Consider the following 25,529-nt stretch of genomic DNA (forward strand, 5'->3'; position numbering starts at 1 on the left):
ATTATCTTGGCAAAGATAATCCACTAACAAATCATATCAAATTGTATTAGTCACATGCGCCAATTACAACAGGTGTAGGTAGACCTTACAGTGAAATGCTTACTTACAAGCCCCTAACCAACAATGCAGTTTAATAAAAATAAAAAATATGAATAATAAATTAAAGTAACAAGTACTTAAAGAGGATGCAACAGGGATGTTAATATCTCTGTCATACTGTGTTTCATTATCTCTCTGTCTTGCTGTGTTTTTTATCTCTCTGTCATGCTGTGTTTTATTATCACTCTGTCATAGTGTGTTTTATTATCTCTCTGTCATGCTGTGTTTTATTATCACTCTGTCATAGTGTGTTTTATTATCTCTCTGTCATGCTGTGTTTTATTATCTCTCTGTCATGCTGTGTTGTATTATCTCTCTGTCATGCTGTGTTTTATTATCTCTCTGTCATGCTGTGTTTTATTATCTCTCTGTCATGCTGTGTTTTATTATCTCTCTGCCATGCTGTGTTTTATTATCTCTCTGTCATGCTGTGTTTCATTATCTCTCTGTCATGCTGTGTTTTATTATCTCTCTGTCATGCTGTGTTTTATTATCGCTGTGCCATGCTGTGTTTTATTATCTCTCTGTCATGCTGTGTTTTATTATCTCTCTGCCATGCTGTGTTTTATTATCTCTCTGTCATGCTGTGTTTTATTATCTCTCTGTCATGCTGTGTTTTATTATCTCTCTGTCATGCTGTGTTTTATTATCGCTCTGTCATAGTGTGTTTCATTATCTCTCTGTCATGCTGTGTTTTATTATCTCTCTGTCATGCTGTGTTTTATTATAGCTCTGTCATAGTGTGTTTCATTATCTCTCTGTCATGCTGTGTTTTATTATCGCTCTGTCATAGTGTGTTTCATTATCTCTCTGTCATGCTGTGTTTTATTATCTCTCTGTCATGCTGTGTTTTATTATAGCTCTGTCATAGTGTGTTTCATTATCTCTCTGTCATGCTGTGTTTTATTATCTCTCTGTCATGCTGTGTTTTATTATCTCTGTCATGCTGTGTTTTATTATCTCTCTGCCATGCTGTGTTTTATTATCTCTCTGTCATGCTGTGTTTTATTATCTCTCTGTCATGCTGTGTTTTATTATCGCTCTGTCATAGTGTGTTTCATTATCTCTCTGTCATGCTGTGTTTTATTATAGCTCTGTCATGCTGTGTTTTATTATCGCTCTGTCATAGTGTTTCATTATCTCTCTGTCATGCTGTGTTTTATTATCTCTCTGTCATAGTGTGTTTCATTATCTCTCTGTCATGCTGTGTTTTATTATCTCTCTGTCATGCTGTGTTTTATTATCGCTCTGTCATAGTGTGTTTCATTATCTCTCTGTCATGCTGTGTTTTATTATCTCTTGTCATGCTGTGTTTTATTATCTCTCTGTCATGCTGTGTTTTATTATCTCTCTGTCATGCTGTGTTTTATTATGTCTCTGTCATGCTGTGTTTTATTATCTCTCTGCCATGCTGTGTTTTATTATCTCTCTGTCATGCTGTGTTTTATTATCTCTCTGTCATGCTGTGTTTTATTATGTCTCTGTCATGCTGTGTTTTATTATCTCTCTGTCTCACTGTTTTATTATCTCTGTCATAGTGTGTTTCATTATCTCTCTGTCATGCTGTGTTTTATTATCTCTTGTCATGCTGTGTTTTATTATCTCTCTGTCATGCTGTGTTTTATTATCTCTCTGTCATGCTGTGTTTTATTATGTCTCTGTCATGCTGTGTTTTATTATCTCTCTGTCATGCTGTGTTTTATTATCTCTTGTCATGCTGTGTTTTATTATCTCTCTGTCTCACTGTGTTTTATTATCTCTCTGTCATGCTGTGTTTTATTATCTCCCTGCCATGCTGTGTTTTATTATCTCTCTGTCATGCTGTGTTTTATTATCTCTCTGTCATGCTGTGTTTTATTATGTCTCTGTCATGCTGTGTTTTATTATCTCTCTGTCTCACTGTTTTATTATCTCTGTCATAGTGTGTTTCATTATCTCTCTGTCATGCTGTGTTTTATTATCTCTTGTCATGCTGTGTTTTATTATCTCTCTGTCATGCTGTGTTTTATTATCTCTCTGTCATGCTGTGTTTTATTATGTCTCTGTCATGCTGTGTTTTATTATCTCTCTGCCATGCTGTGTTTTATTATCTCTATGTCATGCTGTGTTTTATTATCTCTTGTCATGCTGTGTTTTATTATCTCTCTGTCATGCTGTGTTTTATTATCTCTCTGTCATGCTGTGTTTTATTATCTCTCTGCCATGCTGTGTTTTATTATCTCTTGTCATGCTGTGTTTTATTATCTCTCTGTCTCACTGTGTTTTATTATCTCTCTGTCATGCTGTGTTTTATTATCTCTCTGTCATGCTGTGTTTTATTATCTCTTGTCATGCTGTGTTTTATTATCTCTCTGTCTCACTGTGTTTTATTATCTCTCTGTCATGCTGTGTTTTATTATCTCTTGTCATGCTGTGTTTTATTATCTCTCTGTCATGCTGTGTTTAACTCTGTTGGATCTTGTCTAGCCATCTTGTTTCAAGGGGACCACAATTGAAATAAGTCCTGGACTTTGTGTGTTTTTATGAAATGGTTGAATTAATAAACTACACACACACACACACACACACACACACACACCACTCTGTCACATATAAAACAAGTCGCTCAGCTCTGTAGCATATCATTAGGTAATAAAGTCCTACACATTATACACAATGGTTCCTATTAGGACAATGTACAGAGAGTGGACCAAGATGATATACAAATAACATTGTGTGTGTGTGTGTGTGTGTGTGTGTGTGTGTGTGTGTGTGTGGAGACAGTGAGTGATGATGTTGTACTCGCGTCAGCTGTGCTGGTTTACTGGAGCCTGCTGGGTCTGCTCAAGACCTGCTGACACACACACACACACACACACACACACACACACACACACACACACACACACACACACTCACACACCTCTTTCAGGGTTAATGGTGTGTGTGTGTGTGTGTGTGTGATGCAGAATGCAGCCTGCTGCTTCTCCTTGGCTACTCTTCCTGCTCTGTTTTCACACTGTGGAAGAGCTCAGTGTGTGTTTGCTGCCAGCATACTAGCGCCTCACGAACCCCCCTCCTCCTCCGTTCCTCATGTGTACCTGTCTCCCCCTGCTATATGGTCTCACGTGAAACTGGCGCGGTGCGACACTCTAATACGTCCCCCTCTCTTTTTAGCCACACCTTCTCCTCCTCCTCATCAGCATCATGTTTAGAAGTAGGGCAGACTTTGCTTTGAATATAGGGTCTCTCTACATGCCTATTAAAACCCATACCTATATGGTCTCACGTGAAACTGGCGTGGTGCGACACTCTAATACGTCCCCCTCTCTTTTTAGCCATACCTTCTCCTCCTCCTCATCAGCATCATGTTTAGAAGTAGGGCAGACTTTGCTTTGAATATAGGGTCTCTCTACATGCCTATTAAAACCCATACCTATATGGTCTCACGTGAAACTGGCGTGGTGCAACACTCTAATACGTCCCCCTCTCTTTTTAGCCATACCTTCTCCTCCTCCTCATCAGCATCATGTTTAGAAGTAGGGCAGACTTTGCTTTGAATATAGGGTCTCTCTACATGCCTATTAAAACCCATACCAATATGGTCTCACGTGAAACTGGCGCGGTGCGACACTCTAATACGTCCCCCTCTCTTTTTAGCCATACCTTCTCCTCCTCCTCATCAGCATCATGTTTAGAAGTAGGGCAGACTTTGCTTTGAATATAGGGTCTCTCTACATGCCTATTAAAACCCATACCTATATGGTCTCACGTGAAACTGGCGCGGTGCGACACTCTAATACGTCCCCCTCTCTTTTTAGCCACACCTTCTCCTCCTCCTCATCAGCATCATGTTTAGAAGCAGGGCAGACTTTGCTTTGAATATAGGGTCTCTCTACATGCCTATTAAAACCCAATCCCTGAACGGAGGAGGTATGGAGCTTCATGAACTGTACAACAGAGGATACATTTAGAATGCGTACCAAGTGACACCCTATTCCCTATGTAGTGCACCCTATTCCCTATGGGCCCTGGTCAAACCTAGTGTACAATATAGAGGATAGGGTGCTATTTGGGATGTAGTCATACGCTAACTCCTCATCTCTATACTTCATGTTGCTGCAACTGCAAACCATCTTACCTTATTTATCGGACTCCTACTCTTGAATAAATATTAGCCCCTACCTTTTATTGGCCCCTACTTTTTATTGCCCCCTACCTTGCATTGGCCCCTACCTTGTATTGGCCCCTACCTTGTATACTCCCCTACCCTGTATTGGCCCCAACCTTGTATTGGCCCCTACCTAGTATTGGCCCCTACCTTGTATTGCCAGCTACCTTGTATTGGCCCCTACCGTCCCTCTCCATCCGTCCCTCTCCGTCTGTCCCTGTCCGTCCGTCCCTCTCCGTCCCTCCGTCCCTCTCCGTCCATCCCTGTCCGTCCGCCCCTCTCTGTCCGTCCCTGTCTGTCCGTCCCTGTCCGTCCGTCCCTGTCCGTCCGTCCCTATCCGTCCGTCCCTCTTCGTCCATCCCTCTCCGTCCGTCCCTCTCCGTCCGTCCCTCTCCGTCCGTCCCTCTCCATCTATCCCTGTCCGTCCCTCTCCATCCGTCCCTCTCCGTCCGTCCCTCTCCATCCGTCCCTGTCTGTCCCTGTCCGTCTGTCCGTCCGACAGCAGAAGTTGTTCACTCAGTTGGAGGAGGGGCGACGCTCTTTCCATAATGACTTTAGAGGTATTTTTCTTACGTTGAGAATGACCATCCATCTAGCCAGCCGCCCGACACCCGCGTGAAAGCGTCATGCTGCGCGTGCGCACACACACACACACACACACACACACACACACACACACACACAGTTCGTGCCCCAGTTAGTGACATGGCAGCGGGTGGTGTCTAGACAATACGCTGTGCGTGAATGCTTTGTGAGATCAGTGAGGAAAGAGAAGATTGGCTGAGAGAGAGAGAGAGAGAGAGAGAGAGAGAGATGGCACCCTATCCCCTGCATAGTGCGTAACCTTTGACCTATGGGTTTCCCTACGGGCCCTTGTCAAGGGTAGGGCGCTATGAAGGGAATAAGGATGCCATTTGGGACTGTCTGTGTGATGCCTCTCATATAGGTCACAGTGATTGTAATGAGGGATTTGAGGGTGAATGTCTCTGATAAGGTCTGGGTTATTAATGGGATCACATAGCCTACATTAGGACTCATTTAACATGCATTTGATTATTGTGTAAGAGATGGATAGATTTCTCCTCCCTTGAAGATCTGTTATTCTCTTTATTACACTGAAACAGAAGAGTAAATGTTAAGAGATCCTCAAGCTGTTTCTTTAACGGTCTAACTGAATCTCTATTAAACAGGAAGAAGGAAGAGTAGATGTTAAAAGAGATCCTCGAGCTGTTTCTTTTAATGGTCTAACTGAATCTCTATTAAACAGGAAGAAGGAAGAGTAGATGTTAAAAGAGATCCTCGAGCTGTTTCTTTTAATGGTCTAACTGAATCTCTATTAAACAGGAAGAAGGAAGAGTAGATGTTAAAAGAGATCCTCGAGCTGTTTCTTTTAATGGTCTAACTGAATCTCTATTAAACAGGAAGAAGGAAGAGTAGATGTTAAGAGATCCTCAAGCTGTTTCTTTTAATGGTCTAACTGAATCTATTAAACAGGAAGAAGGAAGAGTAGATGTTAAAAGAGATCCTCGAGCTGTTTCTTTTAATGGTCTAACTGAATCTCTATTAAACAGGAAGAAGGAAGAGTAAATGTTAAAAGAGATCCTCAAGCTGTTTCTTTTAATGGTCTAACTGAATCTCTATTAAACAGGAAGAAGGAAGAGTAGATGTTAAAAGAGATCCTCAAGCTGTTTCTTTTAATGGTCTAACTGAATCTCTATTAAACAGGAAGAAGGAAGAGTAGATGTTAAAAGAGATCCTCGAGCTGTTTCTTTTAATGGTCTAACTGAATCTCTATTAAACAGGAAGAAGGAAGAGTAAATGTTAAAAGAGATCCTCAAGCTGTTTTTTTTAATGGTCTAACTGAATCTCTATTAAACAGGAAGAAGGAAGAGTAGATGTTAAAAGAGATCCTCAAGCTGTTTCTTTTAACGGTCTAACTGAATCTCTATTAAACAGGAAGAAGGAAGAGTAAATGTTAAAAGAGATCCTCAAGCTGTTTCTTTTAATGGTCTAACTGAATCTCTATTAAACAGGAAGAAGGAAGAGTAGATGTTAAAAGAGATCCTCAAGCTGTTTCTTTTAATGGTCTAACTGAATCTCTATTAAACAGGAAGAAGGAAGAGTAGATGTTAAAAGAGATCCTCAAGCTGTTTCTTTTAATGGTCTAACTGAATCTCTATTAAACAGGAAGAAGGAAGAGTAAATGTTAAAAGAGATCCTCAAGCTGTTTCTTTTAACGGTCTAACTGAATCTCTATTAAACAGGAAGAAGGAAGAGTAAATGTTAAAAGAGATCCTCAAGCTGTTTCTTTTAATGGTCTAACTGAATCTCTATTAAACAGGAAGAAGGAAGAGGATGCAGCTGAGCGATCCAAATGACTATTACATTTGTAGTGCACTACTTTTGATGGGCTCGAGGTACTAGGGTGCCATTTCGCTCAGACTACAGCCAGTCTTTGTCTCTCTGTTTTAAGGTTTATATCTGTTGATGGGGCTGTTGAGGAGGCTGTTGACGGGGCTGTTGATGGGGCTGTTGATGGGGCTGTTGACGGGGCTGTTGATGGGGCTGTTGATGGGGCTGTTGATGAGGCTGTTGATGGGGCTGCTGATGAAAATGTTAAATGGGGGCTGTTGATGGGGCTGTTGATGGGGCTGTTGAGGAGGCTGTTGACGGGGCTGTTGATGGGGCTGTTGATGGGGCTGTTGATGGGGCTGTTGAGGAGGCTGTTGATGAGGCTGTTGATGGGGCTGTTGATGGGGCTGTTGATGAGGCTGTTGATGAGGCTGTTGATGGGGCTGTTGAGGCTGTTGATGGGGCTGTTGAGGCTGTTGATGGGGCTGTTGATGGGGCTGTTGATGAGGCTGTTGATGGGGCTGTTGATGGGGCTGTTGATGGGGCTGTTGATGAGGCTGTTGATGGGGCTGTTGATGGGGCTGTTGATGGGGCTGTTGATGGGGCTGTTGATGGGGCTGTTGATGAGGCTGTTGAGGAGGCTGTTGACGGGGCTGTTGACGGGGCTGTTGATGGGGCTGTTGAGGAGGCTGTTGATGGGGCTGTTGATGAGGCTGTTGATGGGGCTGCTGATGGGGCTGTGAGGACATTTGAGGTAAAGAAAGAAACATGATTCTGATTTGTCTTTCTTTCCCACAGAGAAAGCAGCAGCAGCCAATGAGGAGGAGGTACAGAAGGCGGACATCTCATCAACGGGCCAATCCGTCATCGACAAGGAGGCTCTCGGACCAATGATGCTGGAGGTGAGTCTGAGAGCTGCTGCTACTGCTGGGCTAGTCCGGGCTGGGTTGGGCCGGGTAGGGCCGGGCTGGGTTGGGTTGGGCTGGGCTGGGTCGGCTGGGTTGGGTTGGGCTGGGTTGGGTTAGGCTGGGCTGGGCCGAGCTGGGTTGGGTTAGGCTGGGTTATATCCAGGTAGTTCATTCAAAACCAAGGTTGCTTTTGCATGCTGACACGTGGGGGCGTTTCCTGCCCGACAGCCTATGGAGCGAGCTAACAGAGTCTGTACTCAGAGAGTGTGGGTGTGAAGCGCTGGTCTCCCTGTCCGTCCCTCCATCCACCGGCAGCCAACAGATGGGAAAGCAGGCAGGAGGGAGAGAAGGGGGAAGAGGGAAGGGCAGGAGGGAGAGAAGGGGAAGAGGGAAGGGCAGGGGAGAGGGAGAGAGGGAGGCAGGGGAGAGGGAGAGAGGGAGGCAGGGGAGAGGGAGAGAGGGAGGCAGGGGAGAGGGAGAGAGGGAGGCAGGGGAGGGGGAGGCGGGGGAGAGGGAGAGAGGGAGGCGGGGGAGAGGGAGGCAGAGGAGAGAGGGAGGCGGGGGAGAGGGAGGCAGAGGAGAGGGAGGCAGGGGAGAGGGAGAGAGGGAGGCAGGGGAGAGGGAGAGAGAGAGGCAGGGGAGAGGGAGGCAGGGGAGAGGGAGGCAGGGGAGAGGGAGGTGAGGGAGGCGGGGGAGAGGGAGAGAGGGAGGCAGGGGAGAGGGAGAGAGAGACAGGGGAGAGGGAGCGAGGGAGGCAGGGGAGAGGGAGGCAGGGGAGAGGGGGAGAGAGGAAGGCAGGGGAGAGGGGGAGAGAGGGAGGCAGGGGAGAGGGGGAGAGAGGGAGTCAGGGGAGAGAGGGAGAGAGGGAGGCAGGGGAGAGGGAGAGAGGGAGGCAGGGGAGAGGGAGAGAGGGAGGAGGGGGAGAGGGGGAGAGAGAGGCAGGGGAGAGGGAGAGAGGGAGGCAGGGGAGAGGGAGAGAGGGAGGCAGGGGAGAGGGAGAGAGGGAGGCAGGGGAGAGGGAGAGAGGGAGGCAGGGGAGAGGGAGGCAGGGGAGAGGGAGAGAGGGAGGCAGGGGAGAGGGGGAGAGAGAGGCAGGGGAGAGGGAGAGAGGGAGGCAGGGGAGAGGGGGAGAGAGAGGCAGGGGAGAGGGAGAGAGAGAGGCAGGGGAGAGGGAGGCAGGGGAGAGGGAGAGAGGGAGGCAGGGGAGAGGGGGAGAGAGGAAAAGTGGCTATATTTAGCAGAGTTGCATGTGGATTCAGTGACGGTGGACCTCTAGAGCTATAAATATTATCCTGACAGGAGACTTCTCACAGTGAACAGAGGGAATAGCGGAATGGGAGGAGGGAAGAGAGGGCTGAATGAACTGATTCATCAGGCCGGCAGGCAGCGAGGCTGTGGGTGTTGCTTGGCCATTAGACGTCAGAGGCACTTCAGTAGCTGTGCGTATGGCGGTCTGTCGCCTGCGTCGGACAACGGGGACGTTGCTCAGCACACTACAGCAGACTCGTGATTTACAACCAGATGTTATCACAGCAGTGGAGAAACACCACAGCAGACCAGTGATTTACAACCAGATGAAATCATAGTGCACATTTCTGCTTCATTTGTCTGCAGAAAATGACCAGGAAGGGAGAGGACACACTAACTCAGCATGGCTGTCAGTCAAATAGTCAGCCTGTCAATTAGCTAGCCAGCCAGTCAGCCTGTCAGTTAGCTAGCCAGTCAGTTAGCTAGCCAGTCAGCCTGTCAGTTAGCTAGCCAGCCAGTCAGCCTGTCAGTTAGCTAGCCAGCCAGTTAGCCTGTCAGTTAGCTAGCTAGCCAGTCAGCCTGTCAGTTAGCTAGCCAGCCAGTCAGCCTGTCAGTTAGCTAGCCAGCCAGTCAGCCAGTCAGTTAGCTAGCTAGCCAGTCAGCCTGTCAGTTAGCTAGCCAGCCAGTCAGCCTGTCAGTTAGCTAGCTAGCTAGCCAGTCAGTTAGCTAGCCAGTCAGCCTGTCAGTCAGTTTAGCTAGCCAGTCAGCCTGTCAGTCAGTTAGCTAGCCAGTCAGCCTGTCAGCTAGACTGTCAGTTAGCTAGTCAGCCTGTCAGTTAGATAGCCCGTCAACCTGTCAGTGAGCTAGCCTGTCAGTGAGCTAGCCAGTCAGCCTGTCAATTAGCTAGCCAGTCAGCCTGTCAGTCAGTTAGCTAGCCAGTCATTTAGCTAGCCTGTCAGTTAGCTAGCCTGTCAGTTAGCTAGCCAGTAAGCCTGTCAGTTAGCTAGCCAGTCAGTTAGCTAGCCAGTCAGCCTGTCAGTTAGCTAGCCAGTCAGCCTATCAGTCAGTTAGCTAGCCAGTCAGTTAGCTAGCCAGTCAGTTAGCTAGCCTGTCAGCTAGCTAGCCAGTCAGTTAGCTAGCCTGTCAGCTAGCTAGTCTGTCAGCCTGTCAGTTAGCTAGCCTGTGTCAACATGACTGAGAAGACACATGACGTGGTAGTAGACCAGTGTCAACATGACTGAGAAGACACATGACCTGGTAGTAGACCAGTGTCAACATGACTGAGAAGACACATGACCTGGTAGTGGACCAGTGTCAACATGACTGAGAAGACACATGACCTGGTAGTAGACCAGTGTCAACATGACTGAGAAGACACATGACCTGGTATGAAGACAAAACAAAACAAGTTTGTCTGTGACAACCGGTCTCTGTAGCCAGACTGTCCTCTCTGGGCAGCCAGGTTTGTCTGTGATGACCGGTCTCTATAGCCAGACTGTCCTCTCTGGGCAGCCAGGTTTGTCTGTGACGACCGGTCTCTATAGCCAGACTGTCCTCTCTGGGCAGCAAGGTTTGTCTGTGACGACCGGTCTCTATAGCCAGACTGTCCTCTCTGGGCAGCCAGATTTGTCTGTGACGACCGGTCTCTATAGCCAGACTGTCCTCTCTGGGCAGCCAGGTTTGTCTGTGACGACCGGTCTCTATAGCCAGACTGTCCTCTCTGGGCAGCCAGGTTTGTCTGTGACGACCGGTCTCTATAGCCAGACTGTCCTCTCTGGGCAGCCAGGTTTGTCTGTGACGACCGGTCTCTATAGCCAGACTGTCCTCTCTGGGCAGCCAGGTTTGTCTGTGACGACCGGTCTCTATATCCAGACTGTCCTCTCTGGGCAGCCAGGTTTGTCTGTGACGACCGGTCTCTATAGCCAGACTGTCCTCTCTGGGCAGCCAGGTTTGTCTGTGACGACCGGTCTCTATATCCAGACTGTCCTCTCTGGGCAGCCAGGTTTGTCTGTGACGACCGGTCTCTATAGCCAGACTGTGCTCACTGAGTCTCTACCTAGTCAATGTTTTCCTCAGTTTTCTATCAGCCACCAAGTACTTACTGTCTGTTTAGATCCAATGAAGTTTTCTTTGATTTTTTTGTGGTGTCTTTCCAATAGGTGATATATTTTTATTTTTGTTTTGTGATGATTTGGTTGGGCCAGATTTTCTGAGTGCTGTCCTGAGGCTCTATGGGGTTGGTTTGGGTTGGTGAACTGAGCCTCAGAACCAGCTGGCTGAGGGGACTCTTCTCTTGTTTCATCTCTTGACATTGTAGAGCTGTGTGATGGAATGTTTTGGGGTCACTTGTTCTTATGTGGTTGTAAAATTTGATGTCTCTTTTTTCTATTCGAATGAGGAGGGGGTATTGGCCCAAACATGCCTTATTTGGAGTTTTTCTTTTGCACTTGCGATACAGTCTTGCAAAACTCTGCATGCAGTATTTCAATTGGATGTTTGTCCCATTTGTTAAATTCATTATTTGAGATTGGACCCCATACTTCACTGCCTACTTCTCTCTCTCTCTCTCTCTCTCTCTCTCTCTCTCTCTCTCTCTCTCTCTCTCTCTCTCTCTCTCTCTCTCTCTCTCTCTCTCTCTACGCAAACCTCTCTCTTAGTCTCTACTCAAACCTCTCCCTTAGTCTCTACTCAAACCTCTCCCTTAGTCTCTACTCAAACCTCTCCCTCTTCCTTGGTCTCTACTCAAATCTCTCCCTCTCCCTTGGTCTCTACTCAAACCTTTCCCTCTTCCTTGGTCTCTACTCTAACCTCTCCCTCTTCCTTGGTCTCTACTCAAACCTCTCCCTTAGTCTCTACTCAAACCTCTCCCTTGGTCTCTACTCAAACTTCTCCCTCTCCCTTGGTCTCTACGCAAACCTCTCCCTCTCCCTTGGTCTCTACTCAAACCTCTCCCTCTTCCTTGGTCTCTACTCAAACCTCTCCCTCTTCCTTGGTCTCTACTCAAACCTCTCCCTCTCCCTTGGTCTCTACTCAAACCTCTCCCTCTTCCTTGGTCTCTACTCAAACTTCTCCCTCTTCCTTGGTCTCTACTCAAACCTCTCCATCTTCCTTGGTCTCTACTCAAACCTCTCCATCTTCCTTGGTCTCTACTCAAACCTCTCCCTCTCCCTTGGTCTCTACTCAAACCTCTCCATCTCCCTTGGTCTCTACTCAAACCTCTCCCTCTCCCTTGGTCTCTACTCAAACCTCTCCCTCTCCCTTGGTCTCTACGCAAACCTCTCCCTTGGTCTCTACTCAAACCTCTCCCTCTCCCTTGGTCTCTACTCAAACCTCTCCCTCTCCCTTGGTCTCTACTCAAACCTCTCTCTCTCCCTTGGTCTCTACTCAAACCTCTCCCTCTCCCTTGGTCTCTACTCAAACCTTTCCCTTGGTCTCTACTCAAACCTCTCCCTCTTCCTTGGTCTCTACTCAAACCTATTTCCCTCCCTTGGGTCTCTACTCAAACCTCCTCTTCCTTGGTCTCTACTAAAACCTCCCCTCCCTTGGTGTGTACTCAAACCTCTCCCTTGGTCTCTACTCAAACCTCTCCCTCTTCCTTGGTCTCTACTCAAACAACTCCCTTGGTCTCTACTCAAACCTCTCCCTCTCCCTTGGTGTCTACTCAAATCTCTCCCTCTCCCTTGGTCGCTACTCAAACCTCTCCCTCTCCCTTGGGCGCTACTCAAACCTCTCCCTCTGCCTTGATCTCTACTCAAACCTCTCCCTCTTCCTTGGTCGCTACTCAAACCTTTCCCTCTTCCTTGGTCTCTACTCAAACCTCTCCCTCTCCCTTGGTCTCTACTCAAACCTCCTCTCCCTCTCCCATGGGCGCTACTCAAACCTCTCCCTCTGCCTTGATCTCTACTCAAACCTCTCCCTCTTCCTTGGTCGCTACTCAAACCTTTCCCTCTTCCTTGGTCTCTACTCAAACCTCTCCCTTGGTCTCTACTCAAACCTCTCCCTCTTCCTTGGTCTCTACTTAAACCTCTCCCTCTTCCTTGGTCTCTACTCACACCTCTCCCTCTTCCTTGGTCTCTACTCAAACCTCTCCCTTGATCTCTACTCAATTCTCTCCCTTGGTCTCTACTCAAACCTCTCCCTCTTCATTGGTCTCTACTCAAACCTCTTCCTCTCCCTTGGTCTCTACTCAAACCTCTTCCTCTCCCTTGGTCTCTACTCAAACCTCTTCCCCTCCCTTGGTCTCTACTCAAACCTGTCCCTCTCCCTTGGTCTCTACTCAAACCTCTTCCCCTCCCTTGGTCTCTACTCAAACCTGTCCCTCTCCCTTGGTCTCTACTCAAACCTCTCCCTCTCCCTTGGTCTCTACTCAAACCTCTTCCTTCGTCTCTACTCAAACCTCTCCCTCTCCCTTGATCTCTACTCAAACCTCTCCCCCTTCCTTGATCTCTACTCAAACCTCTCCATCTTCATTGGTCTCTACTCAAACCTCTCCCCCTTCCTTGGTCTCTACTCAAATCTCTCCCCCTCCCTTGGTCTCTACTCAAACCTCTCCCTCTCCCTTGGTCTCTACTCAATTCTCTCTCTTGGTCTCTACTCAAACCTCTCCCTCTTCCTTGGTCTCTACGCAAACCTCTCCCTCTCCCTTGGTCTCTACTCAAACCCCTCCCTCTCCCTTGGTCTCTACGCAAACCTCTCCCTTGGTCTCTACTCAAACCTCTCCCTCTTCCTTGGGTCTCTACTCAAACCTCTCCCTTGGTCTCTACTCAAACCTCTCCCTCTTCCTTGGTCTCTACTCAAACATCTCCCTCTTCCTTCGTCTCTACTCAAACCTCTTTCCCTCCCTTGGGTCTCTACTCAAACCTCCTCTTCCTTGGTGTCTACTCAAACCTCTCCCTCTTCCTTGGTCTCTACTCAAACCTCTCCCTTGGTCTCTACGCAAACCTCTCCCTCTCCCTTGGTTGCTACTCAAACCTCTCCCTCTCCCTTGGTCGCTACTCAAACCTCTCCCTCTGCCTTGATCTCTACTCAAACCTCTCCCTCTTCCTTGGTCGCTACTCAAACCTTTCCCTCTTCCTTGGTCTCTACTCAATTATCTCCCTTGGTCTCTACTCAAACCTCTCCCTCTTCCTTGGTCTCTACTCAAACCTCTCCCTCTCCCTTGGTCTCTACTCAATCCTCTCCCCCTCCCTTGGTGTCTACTCAAACCTCTCCCTCTCCCTTGCTCTCTACTCAAACCTCTTCCTTGGTCTCTACTCAAACCTCTCCCTCTCCCTTGGTCTCTACTCAAACCTCTCCCCCTTCCTTGGTCTCTACTCAAACCTCTCCATCTTCCTTGGTCTCTACTCAAACCTCTCCCCCTTCCTTGGTCTCTACTCAAACCTCTCCCCCTCCCTTGGTCTCTACTCAAACCTCTCCCCCTCCCTTGGTCTCTACTCAAACCTCTCCCTCTCCCTTGGTCTCTACTCAAACCTCTTCCTCTCCCTTGGTCTCTACTCAAACCTCTCCCTTGATCTCTACTCAATTCTCTCCCTTGGTCTCTACTCAAACCTCTCCCTCTTCATTGGTCTCTACTCAAACCTCTTCCTCTCCCTTGGTCTCTACTCAAACCTCTTCCTCTCCCTTGGTCTCTACTCAAACCTCTTCCCCTCCCTTGGTCTCTACTCAAACCTGTCCCTCTCCCTTGGTGTCTACTCAAACCTCTCCCTCTCCCTTGGTCTCTACTCAAACCTCTTCCTTCGTCTCTACTCAAACCTCTCCCTCTCCCTTGATCTCTACTCAAACCTCTCCCCCTTCCTTGATCTCTACTCAAACCTCTCCATCTTCATTGGTCTCTACTCAAACCTCTCCCCCTTCCTTGGTCTCTACTCAAATCTCTCCCCCTCCCTTGGTCTCTACTCAAACCTCTCCCTCTCCCTTGGTCTCTACTAAATTCTCTCTCTTGGTCTCTACTCAAACCTCTCCCTCTTCCTTGGTCTCTACGCAAACCTCTCCCTCTCCCTTGGTCTCTACTCAAACCCCTCCCTCTCCCTTGGTCTCTACGCAAACCTCTCCCTTGGTCTCTACTCAAACCTCTCCCTCTTCCTTGGGTCTCTACTCAAACCTCTCCCTTGGTCTCTACTCAAACCTCTCCCTCTTCCTTGGTCTCTACTCAAACATCTCCCTCTTCCTTCGTCTCTACTCAAACCTCTTTCCCTCCCTTGGGTCTCTACTCAAACCTCCTCTTCATTGGTGTCTACTCAAACCTCTCCCTCTTCCTTGGTCTCTACTCAAACCTCTCCCTTGGTCTCTACGCAAACCTCTCCCTCTCCCTTGGTTGCTACTCAAACCTCTCCCTCTCCCTTGGTCGCTACTCAAACCTCTCCCTCTGCCTTGATCTCTACTCAAACCTCTCCCTCTTCCTTGGTCGCTACTCAAACCTTTCCCTCTTCCTTGGTCTCTACTCAATTATCTCCCTTGGTCTCTACTCAAACCTCTCCCTCTTCCTTGGTCTCTACTCAAACCTCTCCCTCTCCCTTGGTCTCTACTCAAACCTCTCCCCCTCCCTTGGTGTCTACTCAAACCTCTCCCTCTCCCTTGCTCTCTACTCAAACCTCTTCCTTGGTCTCTACTCAAACCTCTCCCTCTCCCTTGGTCTCTACTCAAACCTCTCCCCCTTCCTTGGTCTCTACTCAAACCTCTCCATCTTCCTTGGTCTCTACTCAAACCTCTCCCCCTTCCTTGGTCTCTACTCAAACCTCTCCCCCTCCCTTGGTCTCTACTCAAACCTCTCCCCCTCCCTTGGTCTCTACTCAAACCTCTCCCTCTCCCTTGGTCTCTACTCAATCTCTCCCTTGGTCTCTACTCAAACCTCTCCCTCTTCCTTGGTCTCTACTCAAACCTATCCCTCTCCCTTGGTCTCTACTCAAACCTCTCCCTCTTCCTTGGTCTCTACTCAAACCTCTCCCTCTCCCTTGGTCTCTACTCAAACCTCTCCCTCTTCCTTGGTCTCTACTCAAAACTCTCTCCCTCTTCCTTGGTCTCTACTCAAACCTCTCCATCTCCCTTGGTCTCTACTCAAACCTCTCCATCTCCCTTGGTCTCTACTCAAACCTCTCCCTCTCCCTTGGTCTCTACTCAAACCTCTCCCTCTCCCTTGGTCTCTACTCAAACCTCTTCCTTCGTCTCTACTCAAACCTCTCCCTCTCCCTTGGTCTCTACTCAAACCTCTCCCCCTTCCTTGGTCTCTACTCAAACCTCTCCCTCTCCCTTGGTCTCTACTCAAACCTCTCCCCCTTCCTTGGTCTCTACTCAAACCTCTCCATCTTCATTGGTCTCTACTCAAACCTCTCCCCCTTCCTTGGTCTCTACTCAAACCTCTCCCCCTCCCTTGGTCTCTACTCAAACCTCTCCCTCTCCCTTGGTCTCTACTCAATTCTCTCTCTTGGTCTCTACTCAAACCTCTCCCTCTTCCTTGGTCTCTACGCAAACCTCTCCCTCTCCCTTGGTCTCTACTCAAACCTCTCCCTCTCCCTTGGTCTCTACGCAAACCTCTCCCTTGGTCTCTACTCAAACCTCTCCCCCTTCCTTGATCTCTACTCAAACCTCTCCATCTTCATTGGTCTCTACTCAAACCTCTCCCCCTTCCTTGGGCTCTACTCAAATCTCTCCCCCTCCCTTGCTCTCTACTCAAACCTCTCCCTCTCCCTTGGTCTCTACTCAATTCTCTCTCTTGGTCTCTACTCAAACCTCTCCCTCTTCCTTGGTCTCTACGCAAACCTCTCCCTCTCCCTTGGTCTCTACTCAAACCTCTCCCTCTCCCTTGGTCTCTACGCAAACCTCTCCCTTGGTCTCTACTCAAACCTCTCCCTCTTCCTTGGGTCTCTACTCAAACCTCTCCCTTGGTCTCTACTCAAACCTCTCCCTCTCCCTTGGTTGCTACTCAAACCTCTCCCTCTCCCTTGGTCGCTACTCAAACCTCTCCCTCTGCCTTGATCTCTACTCAAACCTCTCCCTCTCCCTTGGTCTCTACGCAAACCTCTCCCTTGGTCTCTACTCAAACCTCTCCCTCTTCCTTGGGTCTCTACTCAAACCTCTCCCTTGGTCTCTACTCAAACCTCTCCCTCTCCCTTGGTTGCTACTCAAACCTCTCCCTCTCCCTTGGTCGCTACTCAAACCTCTCCCTCTGCCTTGATCTCTACTCAAACCTCTCCCTCTTCCTTGGTCGCTACTCAAACCTTTCCCTCTTCCTTGGTCTCTACTCAATTATCTCCCTTGGTCTCTACTCAAACCTCTCCCTCTTCCTTGGTCTCTACTCAAACCTCTCCCTCTCCCTTGGTCTCTACTCAAACCTCTCCCCCTCCCTTGGTCTCTACTCAAACCTCTCCCTCTCCCTTGCTCTCTACTCAAACCTCTTCCTTGGTCTCTACTCAAACCTCTCCCTCTCCCTTGGTCTCTACTCAAACCTCTCCCCCTTCCTTGGTCTCTACTCAAACCTCTCCATCTTCCTTGGTCTCTACTCAAACCTCTCCCCCTTCCTTGGTCTCTACTCAAACCTCTTCCCCTCCCTTGGTCTCTACTCAAACCTCTCCCCCTCCCTTGGTCTCTACTCAAACCTCTCCCTCTCCCTTGGTCTCTACTCAATCTCTCCCTTGGTCTCTACTCAAACCTCTCCCTCTTCCTTGGTCTCTACTCAAACCTCTCCCTCTCCCTTGGTCTCTACTCAAACCTCTCCCTCTTCCTTGGTCTCTACTCAAACCTCTCCCTCTTCCTTGGTCTCTACTCAAACCTCTCCATCTTCCTTGGTCTCTACTCAAACCTCTCCCTCTCCCTTGTTCTCTACTCAAACCTCTCCATCTCCCTTGGTCTCTACTCAAACCTCTCCCTCTCCCTTGGTCTCTACTCAAACCTCTCCCTCTCCCTTGGTCTCTACGCAAACCTATCCCTTGGTCTCTACTCAAACCTCTCCCTCTCCCTTGGTCTCTACTCAAACCTCTCCCTCTCCCTTGGTCTCTACGCAAACCTCTCCCTTGGTCTCTACTCAAACCTCTCCCTCTTCCTTGGTCTCTACTCAAACATCTCCCTCTTCCTTCGTCTCTACTCAAACCTCTCCCTCTCCCTTGCTCTCTACTCAATTCTCTCTCTTGGTCTCTACTCAAACCTCTCCCTCTTCCTTGGTCTCTACGCAAACCTCTCCCTCTCCCTTGGTCTCTACTCAAACCTCTCCCTCTCCCTTGGTCTCTACGCAAACCTCTCCCTTGGTCTCTACTCAAACCTCTCCCTCTTCCTTGGGTCTCTACTCAAACCTCTCCCTTGGTCTCTACTCAAACCTCTCCCTCTCCCTTGGTTGCTACTCAAACCTCTCCCTCTCCCTTGGTCGCTACTCAAACCTCTCCCTCTGCCTTGATCTCTACTCAAACCTCTCCCTCTCCCTTGGTCTCTACGCAAACCTCTCCCTTGGTCTCTACTCAAACCTCTCCCTCTTCCTTGGGTCTCTACTCAAACCTCTCCCTTGGTCTCTACTCAAACCTCTCCCTCTCCCTTGGTTGCTACTCAAACCTCTCCCTCTCCCTTGGTCGCTACTCAAACCTCTCCCTCTGCCTTGATCTCTACTCAAACCTCTCCCTCTTCCTTGGTCGCTACTCAAACCTTTCCCTCTTCCTTGGTCTCTACTCAATTATCTCCCTTGGTCTCTACTCAAACCTCTCCCTCTTCCTTGGTCTCTACTCAAACCTCTCCCTCTCCCTTGGTCTCTACTCAAACCTCTCCCCCTCCCTTGGTCTCTACTCAAACCTCTCCCTCTCCCTTGCTCTCTACTCAAACCTCTTCCTTGGTCTCTACTCAAACCTCTCCCTCTCCCTTGGTCTCTACTCAAACCTCTCCCCCTTCCTTGGTCTCTACTCAAACCTCTCCATCTTCCTTGGTCTCTACTCAAACCTCTCCCCCTTCCTTGGTCTCTACTCAAACCTCTTCCCCTCCCTTGGTCTCTACTCAAACCTCTCCCCCTCCCTTGGTCTCTACTCAAACCTCTCCCTCTCCCTTGGTCTCTACTCAATCTCTCCCTTGGTCTCTACTCAAACCTCTCCCTCTTCCTTGGTCTCTACTCAAACCTCTCCCTCTCCCTTGGTCTCTACTCAAACCTCTCCCTCTTCCTTGGTCTCTACTCAAACCTCTCCCTCTTCCTTGGTCTCTACTCAAACCTCTCCATCTTCCTTGGTCTCTACTCAAACCTCTCCCTCTCCCTTGTTCTCTACTCAAACCTCTCCATCTCCCTTGGTCTCTACTCAAACCTCTCCCTCTCCCTTGGTCTCTACTCAAACCTCTCCCTCTCCCTTGGTCTCTACGCAAACCTATCCCTTGGGCGCTACTCAAACCTCTCCCTCTCCCTTGGTCTCTACTCAAACCTCTCCCTCTCCCTTGGTCTCTACGCAAACCTCTCCCTTGGTCTCTACTCAAACCTCTCCCTCTTCCTTGGTCTCTACTCAAACATCTCCCTCTTCCTTCGTCTCTACTCAAACCTCTCCCTCTCCCTTGCTCTCTACTCAAACCTCTTCCTTGGTCTCTACTCAAACCTCTCCCGCTCCCTTGGTCTCTACTCAAACCTCTCCCCCTTCCTTGGTCTCTACTCAAACCTCTCCATCCTCCTTGGTCTCTACTCAAACCTCTCCCCCTTCCTTGGTCTCTACTCAAACCTCTTCCCCTCCCTTGGTCTCTACTCAAACCTCTCCCCCTCCCTTGGTCTCTACTCAAACCTCTCCCCCTCCCTTGGTCTCTACTCAAACCTCTCCCTCTCCCTTGGTCTCTACTCAATCTCTCCCTTGGTCTCTACTCAAACCTCTCCCTCTTCCTTGGTCTCTACTCAAACCTCTCCCTCTCCCTTGGTCTCTACTCAAACCTCTCCCTCTTCCTTGGTCTCTACTCAAACCTCTCCCTCTTCCTTGGTCTCTACTCAAACCTCTCCATCTTCCTTGGTCTCTACTCAAACCTCTCCCTCTCCCTTGTTCTCTACTCAAACCTCTCCATCTCCCTTGGTCTCTACTCAAACCTCTCCCTCTCCCTTGGTCTCTACTCAAACCTCTCCCTCTCCCTTGGTCTCTACGCAAACCTATCCCTTGGTCTCTACTCAAACCTCTCCCTCTCCCTTGGTCTCTACTCAAACCTCTCCCTCTCCCTTGGTCTCTACGCAAACCTCTCCCTTGGTCTCTACTCAAACCTCTCCCTCTTCCTTGGTCTCTACTCAAACATCTCCCTCTTCCTTCGTCTCTACTCAAACCTCTCCCTCTCCCTTGCTCTCTACTCAAACCTCTTCCTTGGTCTCTACTCAAACCTCTCCCGCTCCCTTGGTCTCTACTCAAACCTCTCCCCCTTCCTTGGTCTCTACTCAAACCTCTCCATCCTCCTTGGTCTCTACTCAAACCTCTCCCCCTTCCTTGGTCTCTACTCAAACCTCTTCCCCTCCCTTGGTCTCTACTCAAACCTCTCCCCCTCCCTTGGTCTCTACTCAAACCTCTCCCCCTCCCTTGGTCTCTACTCAAACCTCTCCCTCTCCCTTGGTCTCTACTCAAACCTCTTCCTTCGTCTCTACTCAAACCTCTCCCTCTCCCTTGGTCTCTACTCAAACCTCTCCCCCTTCCTTGGTCTCTACTCAAACCTCTCCCCCTCCCTTGGTCTCTACTCAAACCTCTCCCTCTCCCTTGGTCTCTACTCAATTCTCTCTCTTGGTCTCTACTCAAACCTCTCCCTCTTCCTTGGTCTCTACGCAAACCTCTCCCTCTCCCTTGGTCTCTACTCAAACCCCTCCCTCTCCCTTGGTCTCTACGCAAACCTCTCCCTTGGTCTCTACTCAAACCTCTCCCTCTTCCTTGGGTCTCTACTCAAACCTCTCCCTTGGTCTCTACTCAAACCTCTCCCTCTTCCTTGGTCTCTACTCAAACATCTCCCTCTTCCTTCGTCTCTACTCAAACCTCTTTCCCTCCCTTGGGTCTCTACTCAATCCTCCTCTTCCTTGGTGTCTACTCAAACCTCTCCCTTGGTCTCTACTCAAACCTCTCCCTCTTCCTTGGTCTCTACTCAAACCTCTCCCTTGGTCTCTACGCAAACCTCTCCCTCTCCCTTGGTTGCTACTCAAACCTCTCCCTCTCCCTTGGTCGCTACTCAAACCTCTCCCTCTGCCTTGATCTCTACTCAAACCTCTCCCTCTTCCTTGGTTGCTACTCAAACCTTTCCCTCTTCCTTGGTCTCTACTCAATTATCTCCCTTGGTCTCTACTCAAACCTCTCCCTCTTCCTTGGTCTCTACTCAAACCACTCCCTCTCCCTTGGTCTCTACTCAAACCTCTCCCCCTCCCTTGGTCTCTACTCAAACCTCTCCCTCTCCCTTGCTCTCTACTCAAACCTCTTCCTTGGTCTCTACTCAAACCTCTCCCTCTCCCTTGGTCTCTACTCAAACCTCTCCCCCTTCCTTGGTCTCTACTCAAACCTCTCCATCTTCCTTGGTCTCTACTCAAACCTCTCCCCCTTCCTTGGTCTCTACTCAAACCTCTCCCCCTCCTTGGTCTCTACTCAAACCTCTCCCCCTTCCTTGGTCTCTACTCAAACCTCTCCCCCTCCCTTGGTCTCTACTCAAACCTCTCCCTCTCCCTTGGTCTCTACTCAAACCTCTTCCTTCGTCTCTACTTAAACCTCTCCCTCTCCCTTGGTTTCTACTCAAACCTCTCCCCCTTCCTTGTTCTCTACTCAAACCTCTCCCCCTCCCTTGGTCTCTTCTCAAACCTACTCAAACCTCTCCCCCTTCCTTGGTCTCTACTCAAACCTCTCCCCCTCCCTTGGTCTCTACTCAAATCCTCTCCCTCGCCCTTGGTCTCTACTCAATCTCTCCCTTGGTCTCTACTCAAACCTCTCCCTCTCCCTTGGTCTCTACTCAAACCTCTCCCTCTCCCTTGGTCTCTACTCAAACCTCTCCCCCTCCCTTGGTCTCTACTCAAACCTCTTCCTCTCCCTTGGTCTCTACTCAAACCTCTCCCTCTTCCTTGGTCTATACTCAAACCTCTTTGTCTCCATTGGTCTCTACTCAAACCTCTCCCTCTCCTTTGGTCTCTACTCAAACCTCTTTTTCTCCCTTGGTCTCTACTCAAACCTCTCCCTCTCCTTTGGTCTCTACTCAAACCTCTTCCTCTCCCTTGGTCTCTACTCAAACCTATTTGTCTCCCTTGGTCTCTACTCAAACCTCTTTCCCTCCCTTGGTCTCTACTCAAACATCTTCCTCTTCCTTGGTCTCTACTCAAACCTCTTTGTCTCCATTGGTCTCTACTTAAACCTCTTTGTCTCCATTGGTCTCTACTCAAACCTCTTTGTCTCCCTTGGGTCTCTACTCAAACCTCTCCCCCTTCCTTGGTCTCTACTCAAACCTCTCCATCTTCCTTGGTCTCTACTCAAACCTCTCCCCCTTCCTTGGTCTCTACTCAAACCTCTCCCCCTCCCTTGGTCTCTACTCAAATCCTCTCCCTCTCCCTTGGTCTCTACTCAATCTCTCCCTTGGTCTCTACTCAAACCTCTCCCTCTCCCTTGGTCTCTACTCAAACCTCTCCCTCTCCCTTGGTCTCTACTCAAACCTCTCCCCCTCCCTTGGTCTCTACTCAAACCTCTTCCTCTCCCTTGGTCTCTACTCAAACCTCTCCCTCTTCCTTGGTCTCTACTCAAACCTCTTTGTCTCCATTGGTCTCTACTCAAACCTCTCCCTCTCCTTTGGTCTCTACTCAAACCTCTTTGTCTCCCTTGGTCTCTACTCAAACCTCTCCCTCTCCTTTGGTCTCTACTCAAACCTCTTCCTCTCCCTTGGTCTCTACTCAAACCTCTTTGTCTCCCTTGGTCTCTACTCAAACCTCTTTCCCTCCCTTGGTCTCTACTCAAACCTCTTCCTCTTCCTTGGTCTCTACTCAAACCTCTTTGTCTCCATTGGTCTCTACTTAAACCTCTTTGTCTCCATTGGTCTCTACTCAAACCTCTTTGTCTCCCTTGGGTCTCTACTCAAACCTCTTTGTCTCCCTTGGTCTCTACTCAAACCTCTTTGTCTCCTTTGGTCTCTAATCAAACCTCTTTGTCTCCCTTGGTCTCTACTCAAACCTCTCCCTCTCCTTTGGTCTCTTGTAGATATTTTGAAAAGCTAGAAAGTTGAAGAAAACAATGTCAACATTTAAATATACGTATATTATTTTTCTTCCCCCTCCAGGCCCTGGACGGGTTCTTCTTCGTGGTGAATATGGAGGGTAACATTGTGTTTGTGTCTGAGAACGTGACCCAGTACCTGCTGTATAACCAGGAGGAGCTGATGAACACCAGCATCTACAGCGTCCTGCACGTAGGAGACCACGCTGAGTTCATCAAGAACCTGCTTCCCAAGAGCCTGGGTGAGTATACCTATGGCTGGGTCAGTCTACTGTACAGTATACCTAGGGCTGGGTCAGTCTACTGTACAGTATACCTAGGGCTGGGTCAGTCTACTGTACAGTATACCTAGGGCTGGGTCAGTCTACAGTACAGTATACCTAGGGCTGGGTCAGTCTACTGTACAGTATACCTAGGGCTGGGTCAGTCTACAGTACAGTATACCTAGGGCTGGGTCAGCCTACTGTACAGTATAACTAGGGCTGGGTCAGCCTACTGTACAGTATACCTAGGGCTGGATCGGTCTACTGTACATTATACCTATGGCTGGGTCAGTCTACAGTACAGTATACCTAGGGCGGGGTCAGTCTACTGTACAGTATACCTAGGGCTGGGTCAGTCTACTGTACAGTATACCTAAGGCAGAACAGTTGAAACTGGAGCAGCAGCATGGTCAGGTGGACTGGGGACAGCAAGGAGTCATCATGTCAGGTAGTCCTGAGGCATGGTCCTAGGGCTCAGGTCCTCCGAGAGAGAGAAAGAAAGAGAGAAGGAGAGAATTAGAGAACGCACACTTAGATTCACACAGGACACCGAATAGGACAGGAGAAGTACTCCAGATATAACAAACTGACCCTAGCCCCCCGACACATAAACTACTGCAGCATAAATACTAGAGGCTGAGACTGGAGGGGTCAGGAGACACTGTGGCCCCATCCAAGGACACCCCCGGACAGGGCCAAACAGGAAGGATATAACCCCACCCACTTTGCCAAAGCACAGCCCCCACACCACTAGAGGGATATCTTCAACCACCAACTTACCATCCTGAGACAAGGCTGAGTATAGCCCACAAAGATCTCTGCCATGTCACAACCCAAGGGGGGGCGCCAACCCAGACAAGATGACCACATCAGTGAATCAACCCACTCAGGTGACGCACCCCTTCCAGGGACGGCATGAGAGAGCCCTAGTAAGCCAGTGACTCAGCCCCTATAATAGGGTTAGAGGCAGAGAATCCCAGTGGAAAGAGGGGAACCGGCCAGGCAGAGACAGCAAGGGCGGTTCGTTGCTCCAGAGCCTTTCCGTTCACCTTCCCACTCTGGGCCAGACTACACTCATCACTGAAGAGATGAGTCTTCAGTAAAGACTTAAAGGTTGAGACCGAGTTTGCGTCTCTGACATGGGTAGGCAGACCGTTCCATAAAAATTGTGCTCTATAGGAGAAAGCCCTGCCTCCAGCTGTTTGCTTAGAAATTCTAGGGACAATTAGGAGGCCTGCGTCTTGTGACCGTAGCGTACGTGTAGGTATGTACGGCAAGACCAAATCAGAGAGATAGGTAGGAGCAAGCCCATGTAATGCTTTGTAGGTTAGCAGTAAAACCTTGAAATCAGCCCTTGCTTTGACAGGAAGCCAGTGTAGGGAGGCTAGCACTGGAGTAATATGATAATTTTTTTTGGTTCTAGTCAGGATTCTAGCAGCCGTATTTAGCACTAACTGAAGTTTATTTAGTGCTTTACCCGGGTAGCCGGAAAGTAGAGCATTGCAGTAGTCTAACCTAGAAGTGACAAAAGCATGGATTCATTTTTCTGCATCATTTTTGGACAGAAAGTTTCTGATTTTTGCAATGTTACGTAGATGGAAAAAAGCTGTCCTTGAAATGGTCTTGATATGTTCTTCAAAAGAGAGATCAGGGTCCAGAGTAACGCCGAGGTCCTTCACAGTTTTATTCGAGACGACTGTACAACCATTAAGATTAATTGTCAGATTCAACAGAAGATCTCTTTGTTTCTTGGGACCTAGAACAAGCATCTCTGTTTTGTCCGAGTTTAAAAGTAGAAAGTTTGCAGCCATCCACTTCCTTATGTATGAAACACAGGCTTCCAGCGAGGGCAATTTTGTGGCTTCACCATGTTTCATTGAAATGTACAGCTGTGTGTCATCCGCATAGCAGTGAAAGTTAACATTATGTTTTTTCGAATAACATCCCCAAGAAGTAAAATATATAGTGAAAACAATAGTGGTCCCAAAACGGAACCTTGAGGAACACCAAAATGAACAGTTGATTTGTCAGAGGACAAACCATTCACAGAGACAAACTGATATCTTTCCGACAGATAAGATCTAAACCAGGCCAGAACTTGTCCGTGTAGACCAATTTGGGTTTCCAATCTCTCCAAAAGAATGTGGTGATCGACGGAATCAAAAGCACCACTAAGGTCTAGGAGCACGAAGACCGATGCAGAGCCTCGGTCCGATGCCATTATAATGTAAATTACCACCTTCACAAGTGCCGTCTCTGTGCTATGATGTACAGTATACCTAGGGCTGGGTCAGTCTACAGTACAGTATACCTAGGGCTGGGTCAGCCTACTGTACAGTATACCTAGGGCTGGGTCAGTCTACAGTACAGT

General features: G+C 48.7%; 1 protein-coding gene across 2 annotated transcripts in view; it reads left to right on the plus strand.

Annotated features, from left to right (window-relative positions):
* Positions 1–25,529, plus strand: part of LOC110536532 (nuclear receptor coactivator 2) — a 236,266-nt gene that overhangs the window by 113,700 nt on the left and 97,037 nt on the right. For both annotated transcript variants that reach the window (XM_036934699.1, XM_036934700.1), the window contains exons 4-5: positions 7,400–7,503; positions 22,960–23,137. In XM_036934699.1, coding sequence (XP_036790594.1) covers positions 7,400–7,503; positions 22,960–23,137 — 282 coding nt within the window. The remainder of the gene's footprint in view (positions 1–7,399; positions 7,504–22,959; positions 23,138–25,529) is intronic.

The sequence above is a fragment of the Oncorhynchus mykiss genome, chromosome 11, assembly GCF_013265735.2.
Source record: "Oncorhynchus mykiss isolate Arlee chromosome 11, USDA_OmykA_1.1, whole genome shotgun sequence".
NCBI classification, from domain to species: domain Eukaryota; kingdom Metazoa; phylum Chordata; class Actinopteri; order Salmoniformes; family Salmonidae; genus Oncorhynchus; species Oncorhynchus mykiss.